This window comes from Corythoichthys intestinalis, chromosome 8 (assembly GCF_030265065.1).
Source record: "Corythoichthys intestinalis isolate RoL2023-P3 chromosome 8, ASM3026506v1, whole genome shotgun sequence".
In the NCBI taxonomy this organism is placed as follows: domain Eukaryota; kingdom Metazoa; phylum Chordata; class Actinopteri; order Syngnathiformes; family Syngnathidae; genus Corythoichthys; species Corythoichthys intestinalis.
The window spans coordinates 22,656,635-22,674,415 of record NC_080402.1 but is presented as its reverse complement, the minus strand read 5'-3'; the positions used below and the strand labels follow the sequence as shown (position 1 = coordinate 22,674,415).

Sequence of the window (17,781 nt, the reverse complement as noted above, 5' to 3'; positions counted from 1 at the left end):
AGCCATTCATTAACGAGTGTGATTGCACTTTAGTTTACATATTTAAATGTTGAGCTATTAAGATTTGAATGAGGCAAAATAACATGCTTTTTCTCTCAAATATATTGTTATAATCATTTGTTTCGGATGTAGTTTAATTATTTTCTGTATAAAAACTTGGTGTTCAAAAAGTCTTTTTTTCAAACTTGAGTCTTGAAAAAGAGGGGGTCGTCTTATATCCGAGCCAATACGGTAATATTTAACATAAGACCAACCAAGTAATGTGTAATTCTGGAAGGACCCTTAAGGTCTTCCATAGCGCAACATCAAGCCCTGACCTCATCGGACAATTTGCTGCGTTGCTGCTTGCGAGAGGAAGCTTGGGCGCGAAGTTGTTCCACCTGCCGCCTCTGTTTCTGCCACATGCGGCCTAGATCGTGGGAGGAGATATGCAGGAAGGGGAGTTCCTCCAGAAGCAGGGGCAGGAGTTCGTTGTCCTTCACTTGGACTGGACGGAGCAGACGGGTGTTGAAGTTGTAAAGTGACTAAGAAGACATTTTCCATTAACAATGTAGCTTACGTGGCGGGTTCTTCCTGGGTATTCGTAGTCGCCCCGATGTGCTTTGGGTGTGGACTTTTGACTTTGTTGTATGTGGAATCATTCTGGGCACTTTGGGAAAATCTTGGAGTATGGCCTCTCTGTACTCTCGCTCCTGCACACACAACATTAAGAGCCTTCTACCACTGACAGTGATAAACATCCGATCCATTTGAATTGTTAAAACCGAGGCTGCCCTAACTGCGGCCTGCTGCCCAATTTTTACTGACCCGCAGCAAATCACGAAAATATATTAATATTGAATTTGGCCTGCATAAGAAGCTTAAATTCAGCATACATTCTGTTGCACTTCTCAGGGACAACACTAAATGGATATAGTCACCTAACCAGTGCCTTTCCATTTGCGAGAAGGTCAAAACCTGACAAAATTGTGAAATCATCATGAGAAACTAGAATTTCAGTTTCATACTTTTTTTTTTTTTTTTTTTTGCTGTCGCTGGACATTTCATCTTTTAAGTTTTAGTATTGTAAATAAACCATAATTTTCGGAGTATAAGCCACTACTTTTTCACTTCATTTTGAATCCTGCAGCCTATAGTCCAGTGCGACTTATTTGTTCATTTATATGGATTAATAGGCAACACATGCCTCCTAGCATGCATTGCAGCACTACAGATGTAAATAACAATCAAAATGCATGTTCAGTGCTAATTATTTATTCACTTACTTGATAAAATTGTTTTATTACTTGCTTGTTATGGTATTTGGTAACATTTATGACAGTGGCGTCATAAGACTGTCATAAGACCATCATAATTACAACATGACACTGCCATGAGCATGAATGAATGCTCATAACAGATGTCATTTTAAACTCCATTTATGTCCAGTTTGGATCTTTTACATCCATTCAAAAGTGAGATAATTTGCCGGATACCACTAAATGACATTTGTTATAAGCATTCACTAATGCTTATGACAGTTTCATGTAATAGTTATGACTGTCTAATGACAGTCTTATGGCGCCACTGTCAAATAAAGTATTACCAAATACCGTAACTAGCAATTAATGAAACAACTGGTACAGTAACTAAATAAATAATTACCACTGAACATGAATTTTGATTGTTATTTACATCTGTAGCGCTGCAAGGCATGCTAGGAGGCATGTTGGACAACAAGTGTTGACAGCAGGTGGCAGAGGAGGATGAATGTCTCCCCCAAGGGAGCAGTGATGCCAAATGAAGCTCCTTGAAGCAATAAAGCTTTGCAGCCAATTAGAGCTGAAACGAATACTCGAGCAACTCGAGTAACTTGCGTATAAAAACTGATCCGAGTAATTTTATTCACCTCAAGGAATCGTTTAATTTTGCCAGCTCTAAGCATCAGGTTTTGCCCGGACTACTTTTAATGCGGGACAACGCACTGATGTCACGTGCGTAGAGGAAGACGCAATAAAAAAATTTTTAAAAACGTACCGCAGCCGACAGCCGCTACAAACTACGCCAACGTTGCTAAAAACTACGCCCGCATGATGCTAGTTTGGTAGCAGGTAGTGTCTGATGCGTCTCATAGATATCGCATGCATTTAAGACTAGATCCGCAATGACAGACTCGGCCGCGTCTGGGCAGCGTCAGTAAACAGCCGCCATCTTTAAGCAGTAGACTTCTCATCGCCAATATAACGTTACTGTCACTTGCTCACGTAACGTTAGCCCTTCAGAGGGCTAGGTTTCTATTGATTATGACCACTGTCGATGCGTGGCTAACGTTTCTTACATACAGGCTTTATTTAATCTGCAAAAACACAGCGCTGTAGCGTGATGAGGGTGTAAAATTAAAACATAATAAAGCTAACTTTCAGTTTTAGCTCAGTAGTCATTACTGAATAAATGTGCTCCAATACAGCAGGTATCATACATTTATTTTGAACACTGCAAAAACTCAAAATCCTACCAGTACTTACAGTTTAGACTAACTTAAAACTTTACTAAAATTTAAAAATAGCTTGACACAAATGGAAATTATATTGAAACACATGGGGAAAAAAACATAGCTTTCAAGTGATGTGTGTTATCAAGCGTAATTACATTTTTAGGTAAGAAATGGTTTTTTTTGTTTTTTTGTTTTTTTAAATAAGATCTAGATGTTTTTTGAGTGAAAGCAGTGAATTTTTTTTTTTTTTTCTAGTCACAGCTTAGATGCAACTGTTGGCTGTTTTCAACAATGTACATCGAAAATAAAGACATTGCTTGACTGAAAATGGTTCAATATTGGATTAAATGTCTATTTTTCTCATGTATATTTATATTTGCTCTTTACCTAAAAAAAAATGTTTTATCAGATTACTCGATTAATCAATAGAATTTTCAGTCGATTACTCGATTACTAAAATATTCGATAGCTGCAGCTCTACAGCCATTTGCTTCAAAGCTTCATGGTGGTTCATTTGGACTTCATGACAGTCTTATGATGCTGTTGTCAAATAAAGCGTTACCAGTTAATATCTTTTGGTGTAATTATACCATAATACAGTGAAGAAAGCTGCGGCTTATAGTCCAGTGCGACTTATCTATGAACAAATGTCGTTTTCGCGTCACATTTGGTGGGTGGCAGCTTATAGTCAGGTGCGCATTATAGTGCGAAAATGACTGTAAATACATTTTTTGGGGAATACCCTTACACTTTTGGATTATTGTTTTGCTTTTACCCCTTAAAAGCCCATCAAATCAATTTCAACTGGGAAGCCTGGCATTGAGTGATCATGTTTCACTGCCCCATCCCCAGATTTGGACGGATTGTACAACGACATCCGACTTACGGCCGCCTGAGCTTTGTGTCGTTCCCTGTCAAGATCAGCACGTTTTCTGCCTTCTACTCTTGCCAACTCCGCCTCGTAGGCTCGGTTCTGAGAAGCGACAAAATTTGTTAGATGCGGTTCTATTATCGGAATGTTCAAAGAATTTCAAAGGCAAAACAACCTTTCTGTGATTCGTACGGCGCGACGGCTCACTTTGCCACCTCAGAGTACCGGGAGGGATGTTTGTTTGTCTGCCCTCTGTTTCATCCTCGAAGTGCTCCGGTAACGAGTGACGACCTCGTGGACGTGATATCAAATGCGTACTCCCACCAGAGTGTGTTCTGGGAGTCCGACGGCACGGAATGATGTCGTCGCTGAGGTCCGACTCCTCTTCCTCGTCTTCGCAAACATCTCCGCTATCAGTCATAAGTCGTTTGAGCATCTGCAACAAAAACAAAAAATCAGGCATTGAAATGTGATGACTGAGAACCTCCACATGTCCTCACCTGATCCAGTTCATCAATTCGATTGGTCAGTTTCTCAGAAATGTGGTGTAATTCCTTTTCGGTTCGTCTGTTTCTTTTCCTGCGTTGAGAAAGCCCATCCTCCTCATCATCTTCTTCCATACAGCTGCTTCTTGGACAAACAGCGACAGTTTAACAAGACATTTTAGTGAACAAGCCATCGCAGCATGAAGTATACGAACAAATATACTAGGGATGCAACAAACCATTATTTTTGACAAATTACCTAGTATTTTTGCTATCAGAATAATCGGTTCATTTACAGATCATGTCATTTTTGGTTTATGTTCCGGAATTCCGGAAATTGTTTTTTTTTGGTGCTTTTTTGGGGGTTGGGGGTGGGGGGTTGGGCGCCGTTGATAATTTTCAAGATTTTCCTTTCCATTTTTTTCCCCATGCAATGATTTATAAAGGAAAACATTGTTACCATTGTTACAAGTTATCTTTTTCATCCGACCATATACACTTAAAATTTAAAAACAAAAAAAAAAGTTCACATTTACTCTATAAATAGATGTAAATAGATGTCCTAAATAATTTTTTTTGACAAAATCAGGGTCCCAAAGTACGGAAGCGTATTGCATTCACATGAAAAATTTTAAAATGGGGGGCTGTTTTTTTTTTTTTTTTAATTGAAAATATATTTTTTTTACTTCAATGTTAGAGATCATATTTATTTTCTAAATTTTACATTAAAAAATGTAAAAAGTATTGATAAACCCTATTTTGAAATATGTTACAACAATTATGTTTGTTTCCTTTTTATTTATAGCTCTTTAAAAATTAATGAACACTAATGTGCTACGACAGGCTGAAGGCTGCCCTCTACTGGCTGAACTCGTACCCGACAAGCAACACAGGCACCAAAACTCTATATGCTGTGCACATGTGCCCTCTACAAGGCTGACCTCTACTGGCTAACTTACTTAACTATACCTATACTAACTATAATTATGCAATTAATCAATCAAAAAAAAAAATCGGGCATGAGGATCGAAAGATACCGACCGATGCTTCATAGCTACCAAGCTTTAAGATGATCCGTCAACGAATGACAGAGAAGTGGGACTTCAAAGTTAGATTCCACAAGAACAACTTTACAGGCTAAGAATATTTACTAATAACTACGGATGTCCTAATCCGATCATGTGATGGGAAATCGGGCTGAGCGCACCATTTTTCAGAGGATCGGATTTGGGTGAAAAGGATCGGGTTTTTTATTAGAAATATATATTTGGGTTTTGCTGCTTCATGCTCGTACAGTGCCACAGCCTCTCACCCTCCCTCTTGCTAAACATTACGGCCAAACTGTCCAGCTTGCATTCGGTACATAAAGTTAATGATGATTGTCAATTTTGTAGCTTTGATCTTGCCAGAGAAGCTTGGTAGCGCTACGATCAAAGGCACAGATGTGTCAATCATTGTTAAACTTACACAAGTGTGCTGCGGCAACTCACTGTGTAAGTGAGAGGCTGTTCTCACCAGTGTGAGTGAATTTGAGTGGACTCACTCAATGAAGCATTTGATAAAGACAAGCATTTCTGTATGTTATTCTTATTTAAAAATAATTCATGTTATAAAGGCAGCACAGTGGGACAGTAAAATTTTAAACTTTTGTTAAAAAAACACTTTGTTCGGTATCGGATCAGGACTATTTCGGCGGATTCTCAAAATCAGGTTACTCTGACTCAGGTGCAAAAATTTGCGATTGGGACATCCCTACTAATAACTCATTCACTTCTATTGATGGCAACCAAAGAATGAATGGGTTTTAAAAACAACTATGTATATGGATAATACTTAAGTTCCCAATGTCTCAAAATAAAGAATTGACTATCAAAATAGTTGTTGACTAATTTGATAATCGATTTGTTGCAGATTAGCTGATTAATTGCAAAAGCCTTAAAATATACCCAAGGCCAGTCTCATCCTGGAGTCCTCCCATCTCTGGTCTGGTAGGAGGACACGGGTCTCGATCTTCGTCCTCTGTGTCTGGAGGTGACGGGGTAGTGGCCGACGCCTCTTCCTGCAGCGTGAGGAGGAGCACATCTGGTTGCGTGTGGAATAAGACCTTCCTGGGGCCTCCTTTAGTGGCCTGAAAATTATACTTTGCTCATGAAATGTATCATTTTAATCAAATATGGCTCTTCTTTTAAAAGTGTGGACTTGCTGCTTTCCCACCTCCAGTGTCTGTGCCCCGATGTTGGTCCGTTGCTGGCTGCTGTCACTCACGGCTGGAAAATGGATAAAAAGGTGGGGGAGCATTAATTTTAAGATGTAGGAGAGAACAGGGTTGTTTGCAGCACTGTTCGGCTGTCACATTTGCTAGATCCCAACCACCAGAGGGTGGTGTTTTGTAATATAAGAATTTAAATTCACTATTCTTTTAATGGCCTTTTCCACAGTAGGTTCTAAGTCATGAAAGTGTGACCCATTAAAAAGTATGAGTAAAAGGCCGTAGTTTTGATTCAGATTTTCGAGATATCCAGTTGCATGCTAGCAGTTAGTTTAGCCAAAGCCATGAGTTTGGGTTGGTTGTCACACAATCAGAAGTTCAACTGAAGATTTTTGTTGTCACTGTACAGGGCACAGTGAAATTGTTTTCCAACAGCTCTCGGTTTTGTTTTCTTGTCTTTGCAAAAGAGAGTATGCAATGTTTCTTTAGCCTTTAAAACAATAATGTGAAGTAATTTCATAACATGCCAAATAGGGTCACAATTAAAGTGATTAAACATTGTCCAACAAAAAAAGCATGAAAAAATTATTTATATGTTGTATATTTGACAAAATAATCGCGTTTCCGAAGTTCGAGCCTGAAAGGGGACGAACCCGGAAGTGATACGTCACACCGGGAACAGCGATGGCAGCTCCATACATACGGCCGCCATACAAAGCCCTTCAAACAATGATTCAAACAGCGATATAAGCGATAGATCGAGCGCAAGGGAGGAGATACAAGTTTTTGAAGAGTTTGAAGAAGAAGAGGAAGTTGGAATTTTATGTTGGAGCTAACATGTATTAGCCAGACGCTAATCAGGATGCAAACAATGTGCTTAGACTACCTGACATGGAATGGATACAAGACCCATCGAGATTACAAGATTGGTAAGATATAGGCTGTTATTATTTTCATGATTTGAAGATGCAGGCATTTGCACATAATTTTATGTTTTTGTCTATCTGATGACATTGTTAAAAAAAATAATCAGACTTCATGTTCATTTTGGCAGATCCGGCAGCTCTCGTGCATATAAAATAATAATATAAAAACGTTGGGGGGGAAGAAGGAGATGAGTCGTTGATGGCTTTCTCCACTTTATTGTGGCAACAATAAGAAAACAATATAATAGCAACCTGCCGCCACATTCGACCGCGAGGTTTTGCTTCTCGCTGATCTCCTCCTCGCCTCCTACTACTCCAGCGTCTTTTAAACGGATTGTGGATAATGTCTTGTTATGAGCTTTTTGTTTACAAATGTATCGAACACACGACGTGCTGACAACTTTGTTTCTTAATTAACACATGGAGCGAACAGTACAACACGGCTCGGGGCACTCAGGAGGAAGAGGCGTCTAATGGCGTGAGGAAATGTAGTTTTTTCACACAAGCGAACAGATTACAAAGCACCACTTCAGTGTTGTCCCGAGACTACATTTCCCATGATTCACTGCGTGACCTGCGCGCTCGCTGATTCGCTACCAGACATTAAAAGCAACTTGTCACCTGTCAGCGGCTCTTGTACGTAAAACACAAACTAGAAGGCTATCAAGCGATCACCGTGAAAGAAACACCGAACCGTACAAATCCAAAGCAATGCTTGAAGCATGAAGGTGGACATACATAATACAAATACAAATAAATGTGCACAAAGTCACCGGCGGTGTGTGTCTCTTACTGCAAGGTGACCGTGAATTACCGCGACGCCAACCCACTTATGTGCACATCCACACCCCTTTCCCGATTGACAGTGGATTAACCCTTTCGGACAAGATCGTAGATGACGCACAATTTAAACACGCTTAACCTAGCGAACGCAACAACAACTGTGATCGGGGATTGCCTGAGTTAACTTTCGGCTAACGTCGCTAGCTTATACTGTTCATTCCACAACAGTTGGCGGCTCTGCTTTGACAAAGTCATCAGTCATCTGTCCAAAAATCACACTTACTTTTTGGCAAATCCTTGATCATAAGCAGACCGGTTAAGGAAGCAGGCATCTTCGAAGTGTTTGCAGCAGAGAACACTACTCGATGACGGCGTGAAATGCATTCGCTTCGTGCGAACGAAAGATGTCCATTTACGTGCCCTGCTATCCTTTGGCCACTCATACAACTTTTCGTTTGAGTGAGAACAAAACATCGCCACACACCGCCGTGGCATCTTACCGAGAAGCAATGCAACAAACAATACTGTTCTATGGCGGACTTCCCTCGCACTTCCCGGTGTGACATAATATCCGAAGATTGCCGAAGAAAAGCATTTTCGTTGTCAAGGGCGTTGCTATGGGTTAAACAAAGAATCTGGAAGGGTTGCGTTAAAAAAAAAAAAAAAAAAACGAAAATATGCTTATAACTGTTTAGCCATTGATATTATTCAAAAACATGGTTGGCCAAACTTACTTCACATTACTGCTTTAAAGGTCTGTGCTGAATGAATGTAACTCGTAGCATAAGCATAGCTTTCACGTCAGCAGTAGCATAAAGCTTGCCTGTTAAACACAACTTTTTAAAATACAGTTTATGGTGGAAAATAATTTAGTTTTCCTGCCGAGTGTGTATTATCATCACGCAGATGACACACTAAATGTGACTTGTAGCGTTAGCATAGCGTTTGCGTTATGATTAATTTAGCAGAGCGAGCGCCCTCTTAAATTTTGTTTTTGTTTCATTTCCGTTGGCTACGGCTTACGGTAGTAGCGCTTCGTGCTTCTCGCTGCAAAATTAATAAAATCCTCATGGAGTTGCCATTGTCCTTGTAAACACTTCAATATGTACTCGTGTTTCGATGTTCATTCCAAATTGTTGGAAACCTTGATTTAATTTTGAACTAAAACTTTTCAATTTTCCAGACGAAAACAATTTGAGTAACCGTCGACAAAAACGACAAAATTTGTCTGAGATTTTTTTGACTAAAATAGACTAAAACACTTTGAAATTACTAAAATATGACTAAGACGAATAAGCAATTTCGTCCAAGACGAACATAAAAAGGGCTGCCAAAAAACACACTGGTGACAACCGACCCAATTCTCTCCCAAGATCTAGAAATCAATGAAGAACGCTTTTGTTTTTGACCCACCAGGCGAGTGCAGTCCATTGCACACAACTTGATTGGCTTCAACCTCAGCGGACTGAGAAGGACAAAAAAGAAAATGCAAAAGTCAACCGAGAGGTGAGCCGCGCTAAGATCTAACATGCAAACATTTGCGAGGCAGAAGTCGATACCTGGACGCCGCCAGATTCGCATTGCTCCACTGTGTGGCCGACGGCATCTCGGCTAACAGGGTGCGCGTCTGTGTCGGTTTGGTGACGAGAGTCGCTCTGGGTGGGTGGTTGTAAAGGAATGGCGGTGTGCAGGGGTACAGTCAAATGTGCGTCTCGGTTCTCTGAGAGACCAGAGATGCCCACTGAATCCATGGTTAATGTTAGGATGGTCGGATCTGTTAAAGTCAAAAGGTGTGATGTAAGCCTTGCCACAAATTATTTTGAAGTAAGGATTAAGCTTTTCATGCACAAATTATGACTTTTATTTTTCGTTTTACCCTCACGGGGCACTCTTTTAACTCATTGGCTGCAATTGACGGAGAAAAGTTGGACTATGAATCTCATTTTGATTCATTAAAATGATAAACTGTTTGATTTTGATTACAGAAATCTGAGAAAAAAATTGTGTTTTTAATCAAAAAATCTAAGATGGAAAAAATATAGTTTTTGTATCTATTTGTTTTATATACATTTTAAAAAATAATAGTAAATACTCAGATTTTATGTAAGAGCCTCAAAAATTAGGATTTTTTGTTGTTGTTTTTTTCAGGCCAACAGTAGCTCTATCCGATTAATTAACTATCCAAATAGTGGCTCATTAATTTGATTATCAATTAGTGGAACAATCGTGGCACACCTAGTGTAATGTAGTAACAAGAGTTTACGCCGAAAACACTTTCTTTTTTCAATGTTTATTTCAAAATCTCACCTTGTTTTTGATCTGTGAACGTCCTTGCTGAAACGCCGAGCCCGATGACCTCGCTGGATGAGCCCGGCAGGTCACACTTGGCAGAATGTTGGGAAACCTTACTGGAATATGCAGTGGACCTGCATTTCAAAATGTGCAGGTTCATCACTCATTCACTCACATTCACTCACTTATCATACACAAAATGTACATTTCAGGTTCCCGATTAAAATATGGTTAACAGACAGAGGCATTAGCACACTGTGGTTTATGGATTTTAAGTAATATTTAAAGAGCCTGCTGATCAAATTGGATCCTCTCACATTCCATTAGGGTTGTCAAAAGTATAAATACTACAATTTTCTATTCGGATACAATATTTGATTGCAAATGTATCAATGCTCCACCCATCTGGTATATGTATTGCTCACGTTAACTTAGGTTATTGCCCTGTAGTTTCCACACAGAGACAAAAAAAAGGAACATTTGTTGTTAATTTTTTTTTTTTTTATCCTGCTAACATACAGTGCCTTGCAAAAGTATTCGGCCCCCTTGAACCTTGCAACCTTTCGCCACATTTCAGGCTTCAAACATAAAGATATAAAATTTTAATTTTTTGTCAAGAATCAGCAACAAGTGGGACACAATCGTGAGGTGGAACAAAATTTATTGGATAATTTAAACTTTTTAACAAATAAAAAACTGAAAAGTGGGGCGTGCAATATTATTCGGCCCCCTTGCGTTTATACTTTGTAGCGCCACCTTTTGCTCCAATTACAGCTGCAAGTCGCTTGGGGTATGTTTCTATCAGTTTTGCACATCGAGAGACTGACATTCTTGCCCATTCTTCCTTGCAAAACAGCTCGAGCTCAGTGAGGTTGGATGGAGAGTGTGAACAGCAGTCTTCAGCTCTTTCCACAGATTCTCAATTGGATTCAGGTCTGGACTTTGACTTGGCCATTCTAACACCTGGATACGTTTATTTTTGAACCATTCCATTGTAGATTTGGCTTTATTTTTGGATCATTGTCCTGTTGGAAGATAAATCTCCGTCCCAGTCTCAGGTCTTGTGCAGATACCAACAGGTTATCTTCCAGAATGTTCCTGTATTTGGCTGCATCCATCTTCCCGTCAATTTTAACCATCTTTCCTGTCCCTGCTGAAGAAAAGCAGGCCCAAACCATGATGCTGCCACCACCATGTTTGACAGTGGGGATGGTGTGTTCAGGGTGATGAGCTGTGTTGCTTTTACGCCAAACATATCGTTTTGCATTGTGGCCAAAAAGTTCAATTTTGGTTTCATCTGACCAGAGCACCTTCTTCCACATGTTTGGTGTGTCTCCCAGGTGGCTTGTGGCAAACTTTAAACGAGACTTTTTATGGATATCTTTGAGAAATGGCTTTCTTCTTGCCACTCTTCCATATAGGCCAGATTTGTGCAGTGTACGACTGATTGTTGTCCTATGGACAGACTCTCCCACCTCAGCTGTAGATCTCTGCAGTTCATCCAGAGTGATCATGGGCCTCTTGGCTGCATCTCTGATCAGTTTTCTCCTTGTTTGAGAAGAAAGTTTAGAAGGACGGCCGGGTCTTGGTAGATTTGCAGTGGTCTGATGCTCCTTCCATTTCAATATGATGGCTTGCACAGTGCTCCTTGAGATGTTTAAAGCTTGGGAAATCTTTTTGTATCCAAATCCGGCTTTAAACTTCTCCACAACAGTATCTCGGACCTGCCTGGTGTGTTCCTTGGTTTTCATAATGCTCTCTGCACTTTAAACAGAACCCTGAGACTATCACAGAGCAGGTGCATTTATACGAAGACTTGATTACACACAGGTATATTCTATTTATCATCATCGGTCATTTAGGACAACATTGGATCATTCAGAGATCCTCACTGAACTTCTGGAGTGAGTTTGCTGCACTGAAAGTAAAGGGGCCGAATAATATTGCACGCCCCACTTTTCAGTTTTTTATTTGTTAAAAAAGTTTAAATTATCCAATAAATGTTGTTCCACTTCACGATTGTGTCCCACTTGTTGTTGATTCTTGACAAAAAAATTAAATTTCATAGCTTTATGTTTGAAGCCTGAAATGTGGCGAAAGGTTGCAAGATTCAAGGGGGCCGAATACTTTTGCAAGGCACTGTATGTGTGTAGCACCGCATTACCCTTAAACAGTGTTCTCATTGGTGATGCTTGTTTTATTCATTTATTTTTTGGTTTATGCACTACCTCACCATTTTGCACAACTGTTTATAGTAATAGTAGTCGGGCATATTTTTGTATTTTCTTTGTTATTAAATATGTAGCCTACTTACGTTCCACCATCAGAAGACATATGCACCCCTTCCAACTTCGTGTCCATCTGCTCAATAGCATTGCTGGTTGTCGGCACCTCATTGTCACAGGGAGCATCCTCTCCGAGTTCAACGCTTTGGGACCCTGATTTTGTCAAAGAATGATATAAACTTTAAAAGAAAAAACAAAAAAATATCAGTCTAAGTCAGACTAAAACATTTGTAAAATTGACATTTTTGCAAAGCAACAAACTACTGTACTCGTGGCCATATGTGGAGTTTAAGGGGGGCCCAATGGCTGAAAAGTGTCATTGCAAGTAATTGAATTTTCTATATATGATTTTAAAATTGTGAGTTTTCCGGTAAACTATTGTCAATAAAAGTTGTAAAGAAATAAAACAAAAATTAATGAAATGAATAAAAAATATTTTTATAATGGGTCAAAATTATTTTTCATGTGACTAGCACCTTAGACAGTCATTTGCTTTGCTTAGCCAAAACTACGCCAGGGAGCACCACCAAAATGGTGAGCGGAGTTTCAATTTGCCCCACTAAAGACCCTAATTGTACAACAGCGCCACCACTGGTGTTCTGCCAAATTTTGCACCCTATAACATTTTGCTCCCAAAGCTGTTGTGGCGGTGAATAAGCCCTCTTTTACATTCAGTTGGACTCTCAATGTTTCCCACAGGTGCTAAATGAACAAGTAACATACATGTTCAACACGAATATAGGGGAAATTATGGCTTAGCGACACGCCGAACACAAAACAGTGAGAGAGCGGTGTACAGTTGTTGTGTGCAGCTAACATGGCAGGATGTGTCTGAGGAGAACTTTTCTAAATGTCCGTCCATGATCAACCGTAAGTAAATATTCCTTTATTTAAAGAAAGTTTGTAGTGTTTACTTTGTAACTGCTGTATTCGCCGCCATTTTTAACAAAAAGTTGCCATTTCTGATGAGGTGCAAAATTTGTCCAGAAACAAAACACCGGCAGGCGTACCATATTCACTGGATGAGGATCTTGGCCAAAAGTATAAATGTCCTAAGCAGCCTGATTTAGAATTCCCCTCAAAAATGATGGGAAACAAATTCAAACATATTCTTGTCAGTTCATTTTATTGCTGACACTGCGTTTCAGGGTCATCAACATGTTGTGCCCCCCCCGCCCCAAAAGTCAAAATTTGCCTATGCTTGCGGCCCCACAAACTCCAATGCACAGAATGCTGGGGTTTCAGTTTCCCACAGCAGCCGCTATTCATATTCTCGAGTTTTCAGTCAGGTTTCAGCTTGTCCGATATCATCGGGGAGCCGATAACATTGGACGATTTCAAAATTATTTCGGATGATATCGACATCAGTTTTACATTATCGGTTTTGGGCCAATATGCATGTTGCCTTCAAAGTGAATGTAGAAGCCTTCAGCTTTCTGCCTTTGTACAAGGGTTGGTCAGAGCTTAGTGCAGCAGTTATGCTTATTGACCAAACTAAGATGCTCTTGGGATTTGTTAGGTGAGCAGACCATTTGCATTCATGGTGAAAAATTTAAATGAAGTTGACTGCACTGAAGCTGTGTCCCTTTGTTTTTATTTTGAGCCAGAAGCACTGTGTAAACCACGATCCAAAAAAATGATGCTTGCACTATTTTTATTTCAACAATAAATATAGTGGTACAACATTGGCAGAATGTTTATTTGGAAAACCCTTAAAGTTGTTACATTTGTCATTATTAAAGCATCAAGTGGGGCATCACAATACAATTAGCAAAAATATGTTAAGTCCACGACCACGTATATTAGAATCGGTTTGATATCGGTATCGGATTCATCAGGATCTCGATTATCGGTTAAAAAGTCATCATCGAACAACTCTACTATATTTTAATATTCTAGTATTGAAGATGATGCCTTTGATGGTTAGGGCAAGTCCTGGTAACCCAGCATTAGAAATGACAGCAATTTTGTAGAGTGAAAAACACTGACTGCAATTTAGATAATGTGGTCATAAACTCAATTGGTTTAGCTCCTTCACTGCCATTGACAGCAATCATCATCAAATCCATTTTACTAGGAGGGTTGGAAGAATAAGTTAACGTATTATGTGGTCAAATCTTGAATCATAACAAACAGGCAATCTCGTCCAAATTTCCCCTGTATCTTCCATCTAGGACATGACATTCATGAGGCGCAAATGATGTTATGTAATGCGGTCTTAGGGGCAGGTCAGCCCCAAACAAACAGACAAAGCACTGCTCAGTTTTGCCAAATGAGATGTTTCTTTGTCTTTTATAGCTTTAAAGAGAAAGATGTCCAGTTTATATAACAAGAGTACACAGACACTATGAAGTGTGTCAAAATTTCAACAAAAATGAAAACATTCAGTACTCTTCAATAAGCCCACCTTCTTTCTGCGAGTCATCGCTTATTTCCTCACTGAGATATTCCAAGAGGCCATCAAAGATATCTAAAAGGTTCTTGATTGACTCTTTGTCTCCTCGGATGACATTTTCTCCTGGAGATATACAGTGCAAATATTATATTCAAAATTTTCTACAGTTAAGATGAAAAATATTTATTGACATTTACACAGACACAAACCAAAATGTCGTTATACCTGTGATATGTGAGAGACTGATCTGAAGATAATCCAGTGATAACGAATCAATCACACACTGAATATTATGGACGTCATCTTCCTGGCTGCCCGGTGATGCTATATAATCTTAAAAAAAAAAAAAAAAAAAGAATATCATCACTGAAGGTATACTTGAAGTGCTTGCTAGCAATAGCTAACACTTTTGCATTGCACAAGACTGTTATAGGAGTGTGAAAGTTAACATGTTAATTGATTCGTCAAAGGCAACCTACTGACAGAAGTAGTAAGATTTTGGCTGTCAGAACAAAACCAAAATACATGAATTGCTTTGTTAATACTAAATAAAGTTTATTCAAACTATTTCGAGCCCGTTTCAGACTTACTATATCCCGGTAAATTCCAGTGTAAGGTGACGCGGGATTCACCCGCGTCATTGATTTCACACACGGACAGCTATCCCGGGAAAAACACGGGTTGGACACTTTCACAGACTTGTCCCTTATTGCCGACTTGGCGCTCTCTGGACGGGGAGGGCGGCTGGCGCGCTTTTATAACCCGGACTTTACGTCATTGTTGGTCAGCATCGGCAACAAAATAAACCACACATTTCCAAAGATGGAAAACTGACTTTCTTCCTCGGCTCTAGGCTCCAGTAGCAATTTCATTTCATTATGTTGTCAATTTATTTTGGTATTTACAGTTTGCCATGTTGATAACTGCGATGTTTGTTTACCGCTTTTCGTCTTACTGCGGAGAAAGAGGAAATGACGATCGGTCGGCCATGATATTTACGTTTACAGCAGTGGTCCCCAAACTACAGCCGGATACGGCCCGCCTCCACATTTGGTCCGGCCCCCTGAACAATACCAAAGAGCATTTTGAATTTTTTTTTTTTTTTTCTCAATAGTGTTATTTATTTCCTGGCCTCTTTCTGTGAAGAACTAAGAGAGGATTATTTGTTTATTATCTATTTAATTAAAAGTGTTGTTATTATATTATATTATATTATATTATATTATATTATATTATATTTATTGTATTTAATTTTGTTCCGTGAAGAATCCAGAAAGGGTTATTTGATTGTGGCTTTCTGAAAAACAATAAATTTTTACAATTAGGGACTCCTGCAATCATCACACTTTTTCTGTTACAAACTGACCCCGGCCCCTCATCAGAGAAGGGAAAAGTTATGTGGCCCTCACAGGAAAAAGTTTGGGGACCCCTGGTCTACAGCCATTACGTTGTGACCCAGGAATTTAACGCCTGCTTTCACACTTACCGCTTCCCGGAAAATTCCCGGACATTACACAAAGATGCAACTCGGTAAATGTCAGTGTCAATCGACCCGGGAATTTGCTTTCATGCATAAGGGCTACTTGTTTAAATCCTGGGATTTTAACGGTGTTCAGGTATGTGTTTATTTAGTTTAGTTTATTTACACAGGCCAAAAAGAGCTTCACTCATATTTGACACTAAAATAATAATATAAATAAACTAATTTATATTATTAAATTAAATAACAGAAACTTTGTAATCAATATAAAACATTGAGCTGAATTTGTAATAAAAATACAATAAGCTATAAATAGATACAAATAAAACTGAATTACTAATGATGACATATGCTGTTCTAAACCTCCCATTGGGAAAGAGAAAACTAAAATAATCATCATCTGAGGGGGGAAAAAAACTACACATTGTAAAGGTTTTTTTTTTTTTTTGTGGGGGGGTGGCGTGTAGGTCTCACTTCACAACCTGTATTTGGTTATTGTTTGGCTCTTAGAAATCAATACTTGAACTAACCTGCACGAAATGTAAAGCCCCTAAATCAAAACACAGCAATGTATATTTCTTTTGTGATTCCTTATGACTATATTTAAAAGAAAATCATTCACAAGAATACAAGAAAGAATTATAACACCATAACACCATCAAGATTGTAAGTCAACTATTGTTACAAGGATTCATCGATTAATTCAGCAATTCGGTTAGAAAGAAGCTTCGAATCACATTTTTCTGCTTCGAGTATTTGTTTAACTAGAGTGGCATTGTAATGGTTTGTTTTGAAAGTGTTTGCATTTAGTTTGATTGATTTGGGTGGATACACTGGCCTCTAGTGGAAACAGTGACTATAACATAACTCATTTAACATGGCTGAATTCAGCTGCTCCCCGTTAAGACCAACAAAAGGTAGGTTTTTTGTTGGAGCTAATGTTTCTTTATGGGTTTATGGGTGTATTTAGCAGTTTTTGTGGGAATATGTGATTTAACGATTTGTTAGGGGCATTAAAAAAAATGTTTTATAGCATTTAAGCTAGCGGCTGAGATCAGGTATTTTAATTTATTTAGAAATGAAAGTGCAATTCTGAATAGTTTGAAGAAATACTCGGGAATTGTTTTTTAATATTCACATTTAATGCTCTTTGAAAGAGCAATCTTAGCAAGCCTTTGTTTTACATCTCCTAAAATTGATTCTGCAACACATTAAATGTTCCTAATCCGATCACTCGATTTTTTATACTAACAGGTTGATAGATTAATCGACTACTAAAATAATCGTTAGATGCAGCCCTAATGTCAACGATTTGTCAATACAAGTAATGACATTATTATTACTACAGTATTATTCCTTGTGCCATAGCCAAGTTTGAACAATAACCTTTTGAATCATTATCTAATAGATTGTTTTATTTAAAATATACATGCATATATAATATTAATAATAATAATTAAAAACACAATAGGGAATGGGACGTACTACGTCATTGTTTGGACGCGCCTCCATGCTGGCAATATGATTCACTTCCGGGTCGGCAGACTCAATGCGGATTGTAACGTGTGGTCGTGCTAATCTA

The 17,781-nt window shown here is 38.8% G+C and overlaps 1 protein-coding gene across 3 annotated transcripts in view; it reads right to left on the bottom strand.

Moving 5' to 3' along the window:
- The window catches only part of LOC130920212 (centrosomal protein of 95 kDa-like), a 28,506-nt gene that overhangs the window by 7,789 nt on the left and 2,936 nt on the right, over positions 1-17,781 (bottom strand). Inside the window, exons 3-15 of one of the 3 annotated variants that reach the window (XM_057843238.1) lie at positions 14,945-15,052; positions 14,732-14,842; positions 12,354-12,477; positions 10,055-10,173; positions 9,307-9,521; positions 9,161-9,212; positions 6,044-6,096; positions 5,776-5,957; positions 3,845-3,974; positions 3,520-3,780; positions 3,360-3,446; positions 560-692; positions 318-487 (exon numbers count right to left, since the gene is read on the bottom strand). In XM_057843238.1, coding sequence (XP_057699221.1) covers positions 318-487; positions 560-692; positions 3,360-3,446; positions 3,520-3,780; positions 3,845-3,974; positions 5,776-5,957; positions 6,044-6,096; positions 9,161-9,212; positions 9,307-9,521; positions 10,055-10,173; positions 12,354-12,477; positions 14,732-14,842; positions 14,945-15,052 — 1,745 coding nt within the window. Of the gene's footprint in view, positions 1-317; positions 488-559; positions 693-3,359; positions 3,447-3,519; positions 3,781-3,844; positions 3,975-5,775; positions 5,958-6,043; positions 6,097-9,160; positions 9,213-9,306; positions 9,522-10,054; positions 10,174-12,353; positions 12,504-14,731; positions 14,843-14,944; positions 15,053-17,781 lie in introns of those variants that run through there. The other 2 variants (XM_057843239.1, XM_057843240.1) reach the window with 2 other exon arrangements.